This window comes from Prionailurus viverrinus, chromosome C1 (genome assembly GCF_022837055.1).
Source record: "Prionailurus viverrinus isolate Anna chromosome C1, UM_Priviv_1.0, whole genome shotgun sequence".
NCBI classification, from domain to species: Eukaryota; Metazoa; Chordata; class Mammalia; order Carnivora; family Felidae; genus Prionailurus; species Prionailurus viverrinus.
The window spans coordinates 65980038-66001705 of NC_062568.1; the positions used below are offsets into that span (position 1 = coordinate 65980038).

Here is a 21668-nt window from a genome sequence, read left to right on the forward strand (position 1 = left end):
TAATTTAATAACCTTTTGAGGTAGTGAATCTGTTTCTGAGATTGTGTAGGGAGGGTCAAATGCACAGAGATACATATACAATAATGTGCAAAGCTGCATGTTTAAAAGACAAAAATGAGAAATAAAACTTCCATTGACAAGGGATTAGTAAAATAAAGCATGGTATAACCATGCAATAAAATGCCAATTAGAAATTTAAAAGAATAGTATCTATACTAACATGGAAAGATGCTGATGTTTTGGGGTGTTTTTTTTTTAATTTTTTTAATGTTTATTTATTTTTGAGAGAGACACATACAGAGTGCAAGCGAGGAAGGGGCAGAGAGAGAGGGAGACACAGAATCCGAAGCAGGCTCCAGGTTCTGAGCTGTCAGCACAGAACCCAATGCGGGGCTCAAACTCACAAACCACGAGATCATGACCAAGCAGAAGTCAGATGTTTAGCCGACTGAGCCACCCAGGCGACCTGATGTTTTTTAATGAAAAGAGAGTAATTTAAAAGTTAAAAGGGTACCATAAATCCACTTATATATAGTTTAGTTATAATCATGTATATGTTTATGACACATAATTAATGTTTTGTTCATAATATTAATTCCATTATTAATCTGCTCAGAATATTAATATATTACTTTTAGGAGGTGCATTTTCAGGATTGTTGTTTTGCTTGTCTTCTTTATACTTATTGTATTTCTTGGATTTTTCTAATGGAATGCATATTATTTTAATAATTTTTAAAACACTAAAACTAATGTTATTTTGAAAAAATACAGAAATGTCAGGCAGAAGAAGAGAGGTTAAAGGGTAAAATAGAAAAATACCAAGGAAGACAGGATCTGAGAAAAGTATCAGCCAAGGAAAGAAAGATAAGAGAAGAGAGGTCTAAAAGCTAAGGCATTGTCAAAGTTCTAAAAGCAACAGAGAATTCAAAAAGGATGAGGACAGAGAGCCACTGTAGTTGGCAATTAAGAGCACTTTTTAATAGTCAAATAGGATACACACTAAGAAATAAGCTATTCACATAAACAGTCCATGTCTCAACTTACTAACATGACTTTTGTTTTTGCGATCACTGTTAACAACTGCATTGGTGTTGCTGACACTGTAATTTTGTATTAATAGCTGTGATGTCATAAAATGCTTTGGCACTATGTCATCTAATTAAATCATGGCAATTATCATTACAAGGAAAAAACTGAGTTATGCAAAGGATAACATAGGCATATTTTAAACAATTTAGCTAGAAATTAGATATCCTTTTGTTAATAAGACTTTAATACTTTTATTACAAATGCTCCCAAGCTAATTTAGAAGCAGTTTCGAAAGTGGTCAAAAGGAATATTCATAATCTTCCTGTCTCAGAGACAAAAGCTTAATTTACCATCAGAAAATTAAAATTTTACCTTCTTCTAATCACAAATTATTTTGTTTCTTTTATTGGCATCCCACCTGAACCTCATTAAGGGGTAGAAATGATAGAGAAAGGAAGCAAAGAGAATCCAATTTTTTTCATTGTGCTTTTCAGCAGTTCTGTCTAAAGGCAGTAGGGACGAGTAGGCTGCCAGGAAAGCAGGAAAATAGAATGGGGAGTAAAAAGGTTCCTTGGAGAAAATATAAGACAGCATTCAGAAAAATAATCTCAGAATACTGGCACGCAAAGTGAAATTAATTCTATTGAGGTTCCAGTGCTACCAGTACTGCTAAATTATAGGTGTGCATTATCCAAAAAATCAAAATGACCTCTTTCAATTATTATATCAATTTATATTTTAATGTAAACATTTATGTGCAAAGTGGCCAGTGACATTTTTTTCCAAAGGGATGTAGGACTGAAGTGCCCTACCGTCAGCACCAGTATCTAAACCTCCTTAGAGAATGCAGGGTATGAAATAGAAAATGGCCCGGTGCTTCTATGCCATTAGCACTTAATTAAATATTGGTGAATGATGACAACTTCCCTAGAAAGGTCCTACCTGAGTGGTAGCCTAGCCCTGCGTGTACTACTGTGAGACCGACCCTCTAGGAAGGCAACAACCTGAGGAGGCTACACTCACACATAACAGAGGAGCTTTGAAGTAGGATCACACCAGGGGGAAAGATTAGCAGCTGACATAGAGATTTAGAATTTAATCAAGAAGTAGACTAAGTTGATCTACTTCACAATGTCACCTTCATGGTCCTACTCCCTCATTATTAAACTGTGTCACTAAATAATGAATACCCTTAAGTCTCAGATGCCTGGAAAACGCAAAACTAAAGGGTAATATTAATATAAACCTATATGGTATATATTAAGAAGCTTTGGTCATTTGTGGTCTGTCTTCAAAGTTTTCAATATTTAAGGATTCAAATATTTAAGGATTAAAGGGATACTTTCTATGCTGTAAAATTCCTTCTTTTAATATTTATAGGATTATATTTAACGTAATGAAAAGGAATTTCTTTTCATCTATATCTCTGAAATAGTGATTGAAAATGTTACACACACACACACACACACACACACACACACACACAGTCCTATTCAATTCACAAATTATATATTTAAGTCACATTAGAAAGCAGATACCCTCCTCCATCCAAAAAAAAAAAAAAAAAAGAAAGCAAATACCCTAAATGCTATACCATACCTTTGATGGGTAGAAATATTATTAAACACAGTTTGACTTATAAAGAATAATGAAAAGTGATTAACAGTAAGGGCTTTATCCTAAGACTGGCTACCTAAAAACTATCATCCTAAGCAAGGGATACAAAATGTATATCCAGGACCCTGAAATTATGAAACCATAAATTTGCAGGATTTCATAGTTACATATACACACTAGAATATATGTTACTGTCCTCAAGCAAATACATGTCTATAACTATTTACAAATGGCCTAATAAACCATAACCAAAGTTCTAAAAATACTTTAAGATCTTTCAAATTTTCTTGGAATTACAATATACCATAAAAACAGATTATAAATAACTATCAAGTTGTTGCTCACTTCAAATAGGTAAAGCATCATGAATAAATTATATATATATCAAAATATATTGATGTGTGTCACATACACAAATTATATGAAATGACTAAAATGAAGAAATATGGAACATGATGTATAGCTCACATGATAATTTTAGAAATAAAAGTATTTAAAACAATACTCTCTCATTTGTTTCTTATTCTTAGGATACCCATGGTAAAATACAAGAGTTCATTATGAAATGTGCTCAGGTGGCAAAGATTGCTCAAGAAGGAAATGAAATTTAATATTGACTATTCTTCAGTATTAGTCTATGTGCCTAATTCCCATTCTCAAATATTCAAAGTATTTGGCAGGCAAAATGTACAATTTCATATGGGTCCTATGTAATTAACTAATTTCATTACTCATTACCAACGGACCAACTACCACTTAGAACTGCCCCATTAATTGACATTGAGCCAATATCAACAATACTAAATGCACAAAAGCTAATCAACCAATAATGGCAGGGAAAAATGAACCTTTTTCAAAGAAAAGACATCTGGAATAAGGAAACAATAAGATTATTCATTTTGTGGTGCAGCAGAGGCGAGAATTTAAAATAGGAGAACATGAGGTATGATCTCACCAGTTTTCAGTTAGAGAGAGGTTCTCTTATTTACGGAAATGAATCTCTCTAATGGGAATTTATTAACTATAAAACTCAAATTTTTGCAAAATTATTCAGAAAACTATTGTGATATGGGTATTAGTTATTGAATCCTTTATTTCTTTATAACAGGACGTGAAAATCTTAACTTTTTTTAAATAGTCATGATCAAATGAGTAAGTATGCCCAAGTCTTCCAATCACCTTGCCCCATTCAGTCCTCTACAACACAAGACTCAGTATTATCTTTAATTCTGCAATACAGTTGTGAAAAGCCCAGACCCTTGTGATTTTTGAATCCCTGCTCTACCACTTGCTAGTCCTTTGGCCTGGCCTATTAGTCTTCTGTGCTTTAGTTTCTTTAACTGTAAAATGGAGATTACAGGGGCGCCTGGGTGGCGCAGTCGGTTGGGCGTCCGACTTCAGCTAGGCCACGATCTCGCGGTCCGTGAGTTCGAGCCCCGCGTCAGGCTCTGGGCTGATGGCTCAGAGCCTGGAGCCTGTTTCTGATTCTGTGTCTCCCTCTCTCTCTGCCCCTCCCCCGTTCATGCTCTGTCTCTCTCTGTCCCAAAAATAAATAAACGTTGAAAAAAAAAATTTAAAAAAAAATGGAGATTACAATAGTACTCTCCTCATTTAGTAATTTCAAGAATTAAGTCATTGTCTACTACGTCATGCAAATTTTGAAACTTCATCTACAGTCATTCTTTGCCCCATGCAGAAATTCCAATGCTTTAGCCATACCATATTAACGATTCCAGAATATAACAAATGCTTCCTTCTTTGCCTTCAGAATACCCTTCCTCCTTCAAAGCCCACCTCTGTCTTTGTGAAGCCAAATTTGGTTTCTCCCAACAGAATCCACTTTTTCCTTCTCTTGGAGATAAAAGTTTAGAAATAAAAGTCATAGGCCTAATTTTGGCTCTTTCTTGCCTTCCTTTTTTTTTTCAATTATTTTTTACTTTGATTGCAAAATACTGTGTCATAAATACAAGATCTGCACTGATTATCTTTAGTTTTTTGGTGGAAACCACTTTTGACATCATGATGATTATCGTCAGAAAACCATTTCAGTTACCATAAGAGCTCAGGAATGGGGTGGAAGGAAGAAAGTGGGAGGGTACTACCATTGATAGAACTATATTGTATGATCATTTTGTGCTAGGTGCACTTTGGGTGCACCATCTAGTAAGTGATCCCCAAAGGAAATAAACTAGTAAACCATTTTTCTCCTCAAGTGGGATGACCAAAAGAATATCAATATAGGGGTATACTTTTCTTTATTAAATCCTTGACTTAAAAGTATTTTACTGTCTGCTAAAAGCAATAAAGGATAAAGAAAATGTCTCTTTTATTTAATGTATAGCCCAAGATTTAAAGGTAAGTTTAATTTTTCCATTACAGTTCTACATTTATGAATTCCTGAAAATCAGATTGAAGTATAACTAGATTGATTTATCTCAGTGCAGTGCAACATAATCAGAAACTTCTGTATTTACATGTAAAATAATTTCATGGGTAATTATTTGATGAACATTAATTATGCACCTAATTACATTATATAAATTCACGCTTATGTGATTAGGGATATGTTATTGAATGACATATAAATGAGATTCAATGCAACACATTTTAATACCTACCTAATTCAAGAAAAAGTGCTAGATAACACAGGAAAATGTAAATATGTGTAAGATGATGATTTGTCCCTAAACAAGCTTATAATCAAAAAAAAGAGAAGAAATAATGACATAACATTAATATAAAAAAGATGTAAACTCAGAAAGAGACATGTGAAGGAAGAAAATAATTATTCTTTTCAGAGGAGTCAGGTAACACTAATGGATGGGAAGAGTGGGCATTCTATTCCTGTGTGCAGGGAAATCACTAGCAAATGGCGGAGATGGGAAGGCACCAATTTGGGCCAAACTAAAAGGCTTTAAACAGAAGTCTTGAATAATATTCCTGGGGGTTACTGTGTCTTCTATGTTCTCAGACTGTAAAAAATAGAAACATTTGCTAAAAATATGGAAAACAATAGTCTCTCACTAAATAGGTTCTTTACATGTCAGTGATTTGGGGAAATATTTAACCTGTAAGGAGAGATGTGAGCTATAATGTTAGGCAACAAAGAAACATGAAAGGTAAAAGTGCAAGCATTCTACACCATATACAGACTTAACTCAAAATGGACCAGAGATCTAAACGTATGACCCAAAACTATAAATTAGAAGGAAATATAGGGAAAAGTTTTATGACATTGGATTTGGCAAGGATTTCCCAGATATGATACCAAAAGCATAGGCAACTAAAGAATAAGTAGACAAATTTGACTACATAAAAACTAAAATTTTCTCTGTATCAAAGGACACAATCAACAGAGTCAAAAGGCAACCAATGAAATGGGAGAAAATATTTCCAAATCATATATCTGATAGGAGGTTAATATGTAGAATATATAAAGAATTCATACAACTCAACAACAAAACACCTAATTAAACAAGGAGCTAAGGACTTGAACAATCATTTTTCTAGAGATGATGAACAAGTAGCCAACAAGCATATGAGAAGATGCTCAATATCACGAATTATTAGGAAAATGCAAGTCAAAAACCACAGTGAGATTATCACCTCACACCCATTAGGATGGCTTCTATCAAAAACAAATAACCAAAGAGAAACTCACAAGTAGGGACGGGGCACCTGTGTGGATCTGACTTCGGCTCAGGTGATGATCTCGCAGTCTGTGATTTTAAGCCCCACATCAGGCTCTGTGCTGACAGCTCAGAGCATGAAGCCTGCTTTGGATTCTGTGTCTCCATCTCTCTCTGCCCGTCCCCTGCTGTCTCTCTCTCTCTCTCTCTCTCTCTCTCTCTCTCTCTCTCTCCCCCCTCTGTCTCTGTCTCTGTCTCTCTCTCTGCCCCTCCCCCGCTTGTGCTCTCTGTCACTCTCAAAAATAAATAAACATTTAAAAAAACCCTACATCTGAGAAAATCACAAGTATTGGCAAGGATGTGGAGAAATTGGAACCCTTGTGCACTCTTGATGGGAATGTAAAATTATGAATTGCTATGGAAAACAATATGGCAGTTCTTCTAAAAACTAAAAACTGGAATTACTGTATGACCCAGCAATCCCAATTATGGCTATATATTCATAAGTATTGAAGGTAGATTTCAAAGAAATATTTGCATTCCCATGCTCATAACAGTGCCCTTCACCATAGCCATGACATGAAAGCAATCATGTTGATCAACAGATGAATGGATAAACAAAATGTAGTATATACATACAATGGAGTATTATTTAGCCTTAAAAAGGAAAGGAAGTCTAACACATGCTACAATATGGCTAAACCTTGAGGACATTATGCTATGAAATAAACTAGTCACAAAGACAAATACTACATGACTTCACTTATATAAGGGATCTAGAGTATCCAAATTCACAGAAATAGAAGATAGAATGGTGCTTGCTCCAGGATGGGTAGGGAGCAAATGTGCAATTGCTTAATGTGTATTGAGTTTCCACTTTCCAAGATGAAAAAGTTTTGAAGATTGGTTACACAACAATGTGAATATACTTAACACTACTGAACTGTATACTTAGAAATGGTTAAGATGGTAAATTCCATATCATGATTTCTTTAGCACAAAAGAAGCATTTTTTTTTAATTTTTTTTTCAACGTTTATTTATTTTTGAAACAGAGAGAGACAGAGCATGAACGGGGGAGGGGCAGAGAGAGAGGGAGACACGGAATCAGAAACAGGCTCCAGGCTCTGAGCCATCAGCCCAGAGCCCGACGCGGGGCTCGAACTCACGGACCGCCAGATCGTGACCTGGCTGAAGTCGGACGCTTAACCGACTGCGCCACCCAGGCGCCCCAAAAGAAGCATTTTTTAAAAATTTGGCAAAAAACAACCCAGTTGCCCTGATTGGAAATCAGTCTGTTCAGTCAAAATTAATAAAATAATAGCATGTCATCTTTACTAAATTTTCTTATCTTTATTATCATCTAGTTATTACTAGGACATATGACAGTTGCCATTAATTTATTCTTATGTCTGCAGAAGATATAACATGGTCATATCTGAAAAAAAATTTTAAATTCTTTAAAAAGTACAGGCATCAATTGTGAAAAAGTAGGTAGGACCAGGGTAAACAATGAAGAGAGAATCTAAGTGAGTAAGGGTAACTGAAGGGGCACTTGGTTATTTTTATAGGGCCTGTGGAAACTGACCAGACCTATGTATCCATCCATCATGGAGTTTCAGACTCAGTACAGTGTTGGCACTCTCATACTGTCCTTTTAACAGATTCACAAGTAAACAGGATCTGAAACCCATCTGGGTTTTTTTTATGTTTATTTATTTTGAGAGAGAGGCAGAGAGAGACAGAGACAGAGATGGGGAAGGGCACAGAGAGAGAAAGAGAGAGAATCCCAAGCAGGCTCCACACTATCAAAGCAAAGCCCGATGTGGCACTTGAACTCATGAACCCATGAGATCAAGACCTGATCGGAAACCCAGAGTCATATGCTTGAACGACTGAGCCACCCAGGCACTCCTGGAACCCATCTATCTTATCAAGGGCTCCAACATACTTGCCACTTCATGTTCATATGTTCAGTATAGTGAAACAACTTAAATGTTTTGCAGAAAATCCACTCAGTTCAAGTCTTTTTGGACTCTCTTATGACAATTGGTAGGAGATTTAACACAGCCCTGGAGCAAGACCATAAATGTATATTGTTATACTTTCCAAGGGTATGTTTACTTCTGGTAATCCTTCTTGATAGTAATAGATACAAATGCACTTTCCCCATCAATAGTTGCATACCATATGCCTGAGTTCATGTTAACCTGCTCTAAGAAGATTCCATTTCTGACAAAGCAGTGGCAATTGATGCCACCATTTGGCTGAGTCTGTAATCATCCACGACTGTCCTCTATGATTTGACAATTTCTGCAGAGATGGCACTAATCTCTGCCATTTCCATCCAGTATCGCATGCAATACTGATTTTCATTCACTCTCATGGCCAAGACAAGTAGTTTGAGAGCCTTCTCACCCACTACAACTGTTCTTAGCCCCACAAAGACACCAATGTGAAGGTCCTGCTAATTACCAAGTATATATGTCTCTTGGTACTGTTCAGGGAGCAGGAAAATGATGAATGAGTGAGTCAGGTTCCTCAGCAAGACTCTGAGACAGAGATTTGTGTTCAGGGAGGTTATTGAGGAAAACTGTCAGAAATAACACCCTTGCAGAAATATGGGCAGCAGCATTTGGTAGAGGAAGAAGTTTAATTATGGTACAGTTGCAGTAAAGGCCTTCATTGATTCCAGAAGGGGCTTTGAAGCTGAGACCACCCTTCAGAGTTGAAAGAAACTGAAGCAAAGGGGCTAGGCCTTTATACTCCTTCACTGATGGTTCATTGAATGCAAAATGCCACAGGGGAGATGGCTGCCTCAGCAAGAAACAGTTACTTTCAGGGGAAGGTAATTTCTGGGGAAGAATTCAGCTGTGGGACAATAGCAGGCAACACCGACAGCAACCAGAGAAATAAGCACCTCAATCCTTAAGAGGGGATGTTAGTGTTCGTGGTAATATCCACTACTAAGGTTATCAGATTTGGCAAGTAAAAAGCAATAAATAAACATATTGCATGGCATAACTATACTAAAAAGTTACTCATTACTCATCTAAAATTCAAATATAACTGAGCACTGTATATTTTATCTGTCCACCACACATGTATTAAAGGGAAAGTAGAAGAAGGAATTTCAAGGATATTAATGTATTTCTCCTTTTGTAACCTGATACTTTGTACAGTACTAATCTCACATGGATGTGGGAGACTAAAAATAAAAACTGGTAAACCCCAACAATTTTTGCTCTACCTACAATCCTGATTTGGTCTAATTACAGGGAATCAGTTGCTGCTCACTACATTTTGCTACTGGAATCAGAAATAAGCTTAGAAAGAACACTAGCAGTTTTAAGGAGGGTGGATTGTAGGAAAGAGAGCACCCAGTATACAGAGAGGGAAAGAAAAAGAGCAGTGGCAGTGGGAGTGAAAAAGAAGAAATGAGAAGAGACACCCCGATGACAGATTCAAAGAATTTACTAACTGTCTGATGTAGAAAAACAGGAGGTGAACAGAATCTAATAAAATCGTATGCTCTTGATTTTAGGTAATAGGAAACGAGAGGAAAAATGGTACAAGATACACATAAAACAAAAACGTATTTGAAGGGAGAAATTATACATTTGACATAACATTCATCAAAATGTATAATATATGTGAATACATTAGCTAATATACTATACCAAGCTGCTAATATGGTCAAGTGATCATTTCCATTAAACATATTTCACCTGAGACTTTATAGATATTTTTAACCACCTGGCATTTCTACAAGCTGTGCACAGGATGTTACATTATACTGGTAATTCTATTAGCTATTAATAACTCTTACATACATATAAATCCTATAAACACTAATTTTCATATTTAAAATCTTAATTGAATGAAGAGTTTATAAATTGCATGTTTTTCTTCAATAGTAATTCCAAACTCGATTTTATTTAAAATAAATATCTATTTGTGTTTTATCTACATTACTAAAGAAGTTCTTTTTTTAATGTTTATTTATTTTTGAGAGAAACAGAGACAGAGAGCACGAGAGGGGAAGGGACAGAGAGAGAGGGAGACACAGAATCTGAAATGGACTCCAAGCTCTGAGCATCATCACTGAGTCCGAAGCGGGGCTCGAACTCAACAGCTGTGAGATCATGACCTGAGCCAAAGTTGGACGCTTAATCGACTGAGCCACCCAGGTGCCCTGCTAAAGAAGCTCTTAAAATGTGGAGCTCTGGCTGTTTTCTTTAATTACACCAAAGGAGAAACTACTACCCACATTACCTGCAGCAGTGCTATCTTTATAACTGGCACTATCCCCTTACCCATTTTATATTATGCTGCCAGTCGATTTTTCCTGAACCATGACATCCAACACACTATACCTGCATTATTTTCTAATTCAGAATAATCACTCTGGGAACCATTGATAGATCTATTGATTCTTTGTGTGCATCACAGCAGAATCCTGTATAGCACCCTCAGATGCTAGGATGTCTATCTACTTAGTATGGTCTGGGAGCAGAACAAATATTTAGAAAGTCAAAATAAGTAAGTTTTTTCTATTTTATTTCAAGATTCTAAAATGTAATGTTACATTCACACTCTGTGATGTTAATTTTAATCACCAGTGACTTAGCCACAATTATTCTCTTCTGGGATTAAAATGGCCACTATAGATATCAGTAAAGAGAAGAAAATCTGACTTATCCAGTTGTGTTCACCAATCAGAAATCTCTTAATCACACTGTCCTGAATACCATGCCAAGTAAGAGAATATGTATATAATACACATTGATAAAATAATTAAAATAAACTTATTAAATTCTGTTTTTGTAGTATGTATTTTCCATCCAAAGGGAACATTCAGTATGTCACTACAATTTTTTTAATTGTTTTTTTTAATGTTTATTCATTTGTGAGAGAGAGAGAGAGAGAGAGAGAGAGAGAGAGAGAGAGACAGAGCGCGCACAAGCGGGGGAGGACAGAGACAGAGGCCCATGAGACACAGAATCCGAAGCAGGCTCCAGACTCTGAGCTGTCAGCACAGAGCCTGGAGTGGGGCTTGAACTCACGAGCCATGGGATCATGACATGAGCCGAAGTTGAAAGCTCAACCGACTAAGCCACCCAAGGTGCCCCAGTATGTCACTGCAATTTTTATAAATTATTAAACTGTTAACTTTCAATTATCTGTGTGCAGATTATCACAATCTTTAAACCCAAGATGGTTTTTTCCTGCAATGAGTATACTTTTAGGCCAACTTCTTGGTTTACTGAGTTTTCTTAAATGTGCTTAGTGAATACAAGTGTAGTTTAATTCATGACAGGACATTAGTAGCTGGTAAATATTCTACTGGGGGAAAAAATGTAATATAATGGCATTTCAAGTCCAAGGAGAAATTATCTTCATATTCTCCTTTATCAATTTAGATTTTTCAAGTTTGTGCTCCCTTCAATTTGTGTAATGAAAATAGATTGCATAGCAAATCACTACACCCACTCAGGAAGTATAACCTTCCCAGACCTGCATATTTTCTGTGCACCACACAAAATGTCAGGCACTGAGTAGGTATACTTGCTGAAAGTTTACTCTAAATATTATGTCAATTCTCCTGTTATTCAATTGTTGTAGCTAAATATAAGATCTAAGAACTATGAATTCCATTGTAATTTAGTTACCTGACAATTCCTAGGAGGAATATCCCTTACTTCTCAGCTGTGGTGGACTATTAAGAATTATCTCTGATTATTTTTACTTAAGATTACTTTTTTAACCAAAAGATGAAAAATATCATATACCTGTGTCTCACTAATAATAATTTCTGGTTTAAAATGAAAATGATGGGGCGCCTGGGTGGCGCAGTCGGTTAAGCGTCCGACTTCAGCCAGGTCACGATCTCGCGGTCCGAGAGTTTGAGCCCCGCGTGAGGCTCTGGGCTGATGGCTCAGAGCCTGGAGCCTGTTTCCGATTCTGTGTCTCCCTCTCTCTCTGCCCCTCCCCCGTTCATGCTCTGTCTCTCTCTGTCGCAAAAATAAACAAACGTTGAAAAAAAAAAAATTTTAAATGAAAATGAAGTAATAAGGAGTGTACATTAAATTGTGGTGTAAAATCAAAACCACAATAAGATACCACCTCACACCTATCAGAATGGCTCACAATTAACAACTCAGGCAACAACAGATGTCGGCGAGGATGCGGAGAAAGAGGATCTCTTTTGCACTGTTGGTGGGAATGCAAGCTGGTGCAGCCACTCCGGAAAACAGTATGGAGATTCCTTAAAAAAACTAAAATTAGAACTACCCTATGACCCAGCAATTGCACTACTAGGCACTTATCCATAGGATATAGGTGTGCTGTTTCAAAAGGACACATGCACCCCCATGTTTATAGCAGCACTATCAACAATAGCCAAAGTATGGAAAAAGCCCAAATGTCCATCGGTGGATGAATGGATAAAGAAAATGTGGTGTATATATATACAATGGAGTATTAGCAATCAAAAAGAATGAAATCTTGCCATTTGCAACTACATGGATGGAACTGGAGGGTATTATGCTAAGTGAAATTAGGCAGAGAAAGACAACAATCATATGACTTCACTCATATGAGGACTTTAAGAGACAAAACAGATGAACATAAGGGAAGGGAAACAAAAAGAATATATAAACAGGGAGGGGGACAAAACAGAAGAGACTCATAAATATGGAGAACAAACTGAGGGTTACAGGAGGGGTTGTGGGAGGGGGGGATGGGCTAAATGGATAAGGGGCACTAAGGAATCTACTCCTGAAATCATTGTTGCACTATATGCTGACTAATTTGGATGTAAATTAAAAACAAACAAAAATCCTTTGAAAAAAATTGTGATGTAGTAATAACTATCAAGACTTAATGTAAATCTTATGCCAGGCACTATTCTAAGTATTTTTCCCTTAATTCTCATAAGAACTTTATGAAATATATTCTAATGTTACCCTTACTTTATTTTTTAAATTTTATATTTTTTAAATTTGAGTATAGTTGACACCATGTTACATGAGTTTCAGTAGTGTATAACAGTGATTGGACAAATTTATACATTATGCTATGTTCACACGTATACCTACCATCTGTCACCATACAACACTGTGACGATATCATTGACTATATTCCCTATTCTATTCTGCACCTTTTATTCCTGTGACTTATTCCATAATTGGAAGCATAGGTCTACCACCCCCTTTACCCATTTTGCCCATCCCTCCACCCATCTCTGCAGACATCGGTTTGTTCTCTGTACTTACAGTTCTGATTCTGTTTTTTTGTTTGTTTATTCATTTATTTTTTTAGATTACACATATAAGAATTCTTTATTGGTCTGAATGAATTCATTTAGCATAATACCCTCTAGGTCCATCCATGTCATGACAAACGGCACGATCCCATTCTTTTTTATCACTGAGTAATATTCGTATGTGCGTGTGTATGTGTACGTGTGTGACCTCTTCCTTATCCATTTGTGTATTATAGATAGTAAGGTTGCTTCCATATCTTGGCCATCATTACCCCTATCTTCTGTTTAAACGTTTATGTATTTATTTTGAGAGAGAGAGTGAGCAGGGGAGGGGCAGAGAGAGAGAGGGAGAGCAAGAGAATCACAAGCAGGCTCCACACTGCCAGCACAGAGTGCAATCATTGTTATCCTAATCTTAACAGTTGAGAAAACTGAGGTGCAGAGAAGTTAACTGGCTGAAGTTTTCATAGCAAATAAGGGGCAGAACTCGTATTTAATCCAGTGCTGTTTGGTTTCAGAGTCCATCCACTGAACTGTCAGACCATACTACCTCCCTGCTGACTTATTTGATCTTCTTCCTATTGATGCCTCCACCTCTCACATATATCTGAATGAAACTAGAATGTCAGTTGTCTTTAACTTTCTTTCAGTGAAAGAAAGTTACTTACTCTGACAACATAGGCTGGACTAGCTGCCCTTCCTGTCCTATTGTCCCCTCTCATGTAACACCTAGTGTGCCGGACTGTCGTAACTTTTTTTTTCTTCGTTCCCCAATTGATAGTAATTCCTGAAGCAATAATTACTGAAAGACTGGCATACAACACAGTGTCTGGAATATGTATAGTAGAGATTCATTACATGTCTGTTTGATGAATGGATACTTCTCATTGTTTTTAGGTCTGCCTGGTGGCATTTCAGGCTGCGTTAAAGAAATCATATCCACAACCCACCACCGCCACCATGACTCTGATATCTACTTTTACAATTCTCCAAATTGTGACAAACTTCATATTTCTCTTTTAAATACTTTAAGAAAGCATAACAAAAACTATCCCAAGGAGGGAAAAGTGTCTTACCTTCTAAATCTTCTTTCTCAAAGTGTGTTTTGAGAATAGAACGAGTTCCACCTCTATCCACAACTGCCTCTTCATCATTTCTCTGTAGAATGGGAAGAAAGAAGATCAAATGACATTTCATTTGTCTTTATCCACAGGGATACTTTCCAAGACCCACTGTAGATGCCTGAAATCACACTAATACCAAATCCTATATAAACTATGTTTTTTGCTATGCATACATACCTATGATAAAGTATAATTTATAAGTAAGGCACAGTAAGAGATTAACAATAAGAATGAAATAGAGCAATTATAACAATAGCCTATAATAAAAGTTATGTGAACATGGTCTCTCTCTCTCAGAATATCTTATTGCACTATACTTACCCTTTTTGTGATGACATGATATGTTAAAATGCCTATGTGATGGGATGAAGCAAGGTGAATCATGTATGTAGGCACTATGACATAGCATTAGCCTACTATTGACCTTCTGATGGTATCTCAGAAGGCAGATCAACTGCTTCCTGGCCATAGTAGACCTCAGGTCAATCACAGATAAAAGTGGACTAGTGTACATATATTCCCATAATTCCCTTAATTTCAGAAAATAAACTATAATTTAAATCCAATATTTTAGGGGTTTAAGTCAATCACTCAAATGTAAACAACTTTCTATTTGATTATCGAGTGTTAGTTTAAAAAGGAGATTAAAATTAAGTTAACTACATATTCAGAGAAGAATGTCATTTGACTTTCCATGAAATCAAAGGTAGTCAAACATTCCAGTTGCCATCATTTGTTAGTGAAATGAAAAACAGAAAACAAACAGTTATCCTGTCAATTTTGTAACATGCATTTTTTTATCTCTGATAAAGAATTCTTGTTAACAAGAATAACATTTGGACTATACAAGGAAAATATGGAAATCATTAGTATTAACGCCACTAATGCTATGGCAAGGTGAAATAATTTCACTGCCATTTAAAATGGGGTTGGGGGAGGGGAGGGTGGGTGATGGGTATTGAGGAGGGCACCTTTTGGGATGAGCGCTGGGTGTTGTATGGAAACCAATTTGACAATAAATTTCATATATTGAAAAAAAATAAAAAATAAAATAAAATAAAATGGGGTTGGGGGATCTAATGTCTTGAAAGCAATTACCAGCAATTATTAGGTAAACTACAACTCTAATTACTTTGCTACAGTCTAATGCATTTTATTCAAACTAAACTTTTAATTATAATCCTATACATTGCACTTTCTCTACACAGTCTCTATATATAGAGAGAGAAGGTTTTTTGTATTTTGTTTTGGGGTTTTCGGTTTTTTTTGTTTGTTTGTTTTGGGGGAGTTTCTTGTACTTATTTAGAATGGCTGGATGGAGCTTCTCTCTTCTGAGCAGTGTACATATGCTGAAAACAATATACTCACTGATTTGGTATTCAATGAAATAATGGGGGGGGAGAGGAAAGTATAACCCATTAAACCATGCAGGAATGAACAAAATACAAAATAGTGAGTGAAGTGAAAGATTATTTCCACATTTTATTTGATTGTGAATATCTGTATAAAAATTGCTTTAAAAGTGAACATTGAACACAAAGGGAAAAAGGTAGGAAGGGAAAGGAAAGAAAATGAAAAGGTAGGCTAAAGATGAATAAATCTTCCAACATGTATTTCTAAGCCTGTTCTAGTATATGACTATTAGAAAAAATTAAAGATTTCTGTTTCTTCTTCGAAAGCTTTAAATTCCCATGCATAACCTTGATAAAGTTTTGGCCTCCATGTTTTAGAAATCAGTATTGTAAACTGTAGGATTACAGACTAAGGACCTATTCAACGTAGAAAGATCAGCTCTCCTATGCTTCACACGCAGCAAGACACACAGTAGAAAAACATGGTTTATAGCCTGTAGTCCTGTGTCTTTCAGACAACATGGGCTGAGACAGGTAAGGGCAGTGCCTGAAATCAGAGCGAAAGAAACCTATACTACAAATGAAGAAAAACACAAAAATTAAGATATGATTCAGAGCCTACTGTTATTGTATTTGGCAAAGTTTTAAAAATATGTTGGTTTGAACAAAATAGCAATAGAAAAACTAAAGACTTATATATTTATATAATTTTCCTGAACTAGACAAATGCAAATTTCAGCCTCTCTAGAATCTGTTCCTGATATGTTTACAAATTGCATTTATCCTCTGTACAAGACATATTCAAATATATGTCACATTGGAATATATCTCTGCCCTCCAGGGTGTTAGGAAGAATGCCAAAAGCTAAGTCATGCATCCATGTTCAGAGGTCAGAAGAAGCATTATTCCACCATACATTACAGTGGCAGCCTTTTAAAACAATTGCACAATGGGAAGTTTTATACAGATGTTTGCCCCTGTATATAAAATATTTAATTCTTATTTCAAGGGCCTGAATCAATTTTCAACTTATACAAAACAGTTTTCTCCTTACTTATATACATTACATATACTATTCACATACAAAAGATAATTCTACTGAACAGTTAATGTTAGGATATTGAGATAAAATAAAATTTTGCAGATGTAGAAGTGGAATATAAATAGGAAATAATTGGTTATTTAATTACAATATGAATTACAAGCTGAAGTGCCCTAATTTTAATGTTTCATTGATGGAAAGAAAAGAACTTGAAGCTAGAATATGAGTAACTCAATGTAAGTGACTCATTTTGCAGTTTCATAGAACTTTAAATACTCTCCAGATAGACCATAGAAACATCAAATGTCAAATGTCTGATCTTTTAGGTTGAACATTCCCAAGATACAACTTAATACTAATACATATAGTGAAATTCCTCTACTGTGGAGATAGTTCAAAAGATTATTTCAATATTACTGAAGACTTTTTAACAGAGTACTCCCCTTCCTCCCTATGACCAAGAGCAAGTAAGCATGGGTGTGATGAATGAAGACAATGCAGGGACATGTGACACTGGGCACCAGACTGTGCGGTAATCCCAAATACACCAGTGAGTACATTTCTAATTCATTTTGTATTGCTACCCTTTTTAGATTTGCTGAACATCAAATACATTAATGTACCCTAATATCCATATGTATTTACTTACTTAGAACAAAGTCTAGCACCAAGAGAAAACACATAAATCTATTGCATTGCCTCTCAAGACAATTTACCCTTGCTACACTATTGGGTAAACATTTATTCCAGTATATAGTATAAGACAATGTTTTAAAATTTGGGGGTGGGGGCATGACCCATAGTGAGAAATATATATTCAACACAGTCACATATTCATATATATGTTATCAAAACAAAGTTTCACAAACCAACATTTACCCTTACTATAAACAATGTGGTATGATATTTTCTATTCCAGGATATTCTGTTTCATTTAAAAATACTAGTCACTATCCATTAAATTTATTTCAGTACTTAAAAATTAGTGGTACGGATGCCTGGATGGCTCAGTCGGTTAAGGGTCTGACTCTTGATTTCAGCTCAGGTCAGGGCCTCGCGATTCGTGAGTTTGAGCCCCTCGTCGGCTCTGGCTGACAACGTGGAACCTGCTTGAGGTTCTCTCTCTTCTTCTCTCTCTGCCCCTCCCTGTTTGCACTCTTTCTCTCTCTCTCCCAAAATAAATAAATAAACTTTTTAAAAAATGAGTTATGACCTGTTATTTGAAAAACACTGGGATAGACTATGACCCTGGGACAGAGTAACAGCAATTAGTTCACACAGAAATCACTTTTTTTTTTTAATTTTTTTTTTCAACGTTTATTTATTTTTGGGACAGAGAGAGACAGAGCATGAACGGAGGAGGGGCAGAGAGAGAGGGAGACACAGAATCGGAAACAGGCTCCAGGCTCTGAGCCATCAGCCCAGAGCCCCACGCGGGGCTCGAACTCACCGACCGCGAGATCGTGACCTGGCTGAAGTCGGACGCTTAACCGACTGCGCCACCCAGGCGCCCCCAGAAATCACATCTTAAATCCATTTACATAGGCCTCTAACTAAATGAACAAATAGCAATACTATATTTTTCGAATCAATATTTTAATTTTTGAAGTTTCTGTCATGTTAAGTGTAGGGACACATTATGTAATTACATATATATCTTTTGATGAACTATTTTCATTTTTTTCCCAACAAGAGAGTAATGGTTTGCTTTTCCTAGTTCCACTTAAGTACTTTTCTCCATGCCTTCCCAAGAAAGAAGGAACAAATAGTATTATCTAAGATCCTCTCCAGTTAAACTCTGCTTATGACTAAACTGAATTTGTATTCAACTATTTTAAGAGCAAACATCATATAACTGACATAACCAAATACATTTTATAACTTTCTACAATTTGATTACTTCTAAACCTTAATGCTAGAAGTGTCTCAATACACTTGTGTTGAATCCAAATGTATATAAATGTAAATTGGGAATATTTCTACCTCCAAAGAAAGTCTTTAAAGGGAATAGTTTGCTGTTATTATTTTTACTGAACAATTACTAGAGAGCAATAATGGAAAAAAGAGCTTTCTAGCTCAGCTCTCATATTTGAAGTGACCTTGAACCAGTACAGTCTCTCATGAAAGAGCAATTAACATGGGCTAGCACATTTAGGTGTTAAAATATTTAGGAAAAAATATCAACAATTTCTTCTATAATTGTTTGTAAATATCATGAAGCTCTCTATGAGTGTACAAAAATGCATTTTTTTTCCTGATTTACCATAACTCTTGAGCACAATATCCACAGAAACAAACTTTTCTAATTTTATCAAAATCTAACAGTTAATCCCATGAGCAGAACAACTAAAACTTTTCATGTCCTTTTGATAATTCTCATCTCATTTGAGAATGAGTTAATAAAAGACAGAGCAGTTCATTTTCATTTCAATATTCTTCCCTGGACTATTTATCATATTAATTTTTTTAAAGCAACCTATCCTTCAATAAATGGGGCTGGGAAAACTGAACAGCTACGTGCAAAAGAATGAAGCTGGACCATCTTTTAACACTACACACAAAAATAAACTCAAAATGGATTAAAGACCTAAATGTGAGACATGAAAACATAGAAATTCTAGAAGAGAACACAGGCAGTAATTTCTCCAACATTAGCCATTATAATCTGTTGGTCTTGAATTTGCTCACCAAGTTCTCAAAAAATGTTATTTATTTTCATTGTTATTTATATTATTATTTGTATCACTGGGGCCACAGAAATAAATGAGACATGGCTGCTTCCCTCAAAGAGCTTATAGACTTCACCTTCAGTACAATATACAATGGCATTATTAAATTCATACAGGGGATGTTCAACCGTAACAGTTATTATTTTTCTCCAAGAAAGTAAAGACTCCATTAAAAAAGACATGTGAGCTGATGTTTAAAAGATCAATGTATCTTTTCCAGGCAGACAAGGGGACAAAGTAGAAGTTCAGTTGCAAGTATCAAGACAAGAGACTACTTATTTGAATAAGGGTGAAAGATATTAGTTGAACCCAGAGCAAGACTGACTAGATAATAAATTACAGAACTACTGATTTTGTTCTCCTAACAATCCAAATGTCTGGAAAGAAAACCTCTAAAACCCAGGATGAGATTGAAAATCTTTTTTTTTTTAATTTTTTAAATGTTTATTTATTTATGAGAGAGAGAGAGAGAAAGAGAGAGAGAGAGAAAGAGAGAGGGGGAGGGGCAAAGAGAGACAGAGACATAGAATCAGAAGCAGGCTCAGCTGCTTCTGTCAGCTGAGAGCTGTCAGCACAGAGCCAGAGGCGGGGCTCAAAACCACAAACCGTGAAATCATGACCTGAGCCAAAGTCGGATGCTTAACAAAATGAGACACTCAGACACCCCAAGTTTGAAAATCTTGATGTAAAAAAGTAGGACTTCTAGAAATTAGAAATTTATATTTATATACACATATAAACTATATATATTTATATACATACATTTATATTTATACTTATATGTACTTACATATATAATCCTTAAAAACTCCACATATATTTATATAAAACTCTCTCTCTCTCTCTCTCTCTCTCTCTCTCTCTCTCTCTCTCTATATATATATATATATATATATATATATCCATATATATTCCTTAAGGTTAAAAATTCCAAAGATGGGCAAAGCAGTAGACTGGACAAAGGATATAAGAATTAGGGAACAGGCAAAAAAATCTGAAAAAAATCACACAGAACATAGCATAAAATGACAAGGATATGAAAAAAACATGAAATAGGTAAGTTTTAAAATGAGGATAATACGATGAAGTCTAACATATACCTAGATGGATTTCTAGAAGATAAGAATAGAGAAAATGAGGAAGAAGTACTATTTGAAAATAATAGGTAAAAAATTTCCAGAATTGATAAAACAGGATTCAGGAAACACAATGAATCACAAACAGGATAATTAAAGAACAATTAACACCTCCGCATATCATGTGAAACTGCAGAATGACACATTGTTACAGCAAGAAGGGAAAAAAAAATGATTACCTACAAATGAATGACAAACTAATAAAAATAGACCCCAGAAGACAGTAAATAAAATCTTCAGAATATTAAGGAAAAATCATTATAAATCTAGAGGTGGATACCCAGTAAAATTATCATTCAAGAAACACCCTTCTGACAAACAGAAAGAGAATTTATCACCAAGGCATCCTTTGTAATGGAATTTCAAAGTATATACTTTAGGAAGAAAACCAATGACCCCAGAAAAAAGGTCTCAGATGCAAGAAGGAATCCCAAGCCAAGAACAGGACATAAACAAATATAAAGAAAATAAAAATAAGATGAGTTTAAAAATCAACTTCATGATTTCTAAGACCATTTCTAATTACATTTTTAAAAAATTTTTTAATGTTTATTTATATTTGAGAGAGAGAGAGAGATAGAGACAGTGCATGAGCAGGGGAGGGGCAGAGAGAGAGGGAGACAGAATCCGAAGCAGGCTCCAGGCTCTGAGCCGTCAGCACAGAGCCAGACGTGGGGCTCGAACCCACGAGCTGTGAGCTCATGACCGGAGCTGAAGTTGGATGCTCAACTGACTGAGCCAC

The 21668-nt window shown here is 35.6% G+C and overlaps 1 protein-coding gene across 3 annotated transcripts in view; it reads right to left on the reverse strand.

The window, feature by feature from the left end:
- SLC4A10 (solute carrier family 4 member 10) overlaps positions 1-21668 on the reverse strand; it is a 212870-nt gene that overhangs the window by 173063 nt on the left and 18139 nt on the right. For 2 of the 3 annotated variants that reach the window (XM_047870584.1, XM_047870583.1), the window contains exon 2: positions 14620-14701. In XM_047870584.1, coding sequence (XP_047726540.1) covers positions 14620-14701 — 82 coding nt within the window. Of the gene's footprint in view, positions 1-14619; positions 14702-21668 lie in introns of those variants that run through there. The other variant, XM_047870585.1, reaches the window with a different exon arrangement.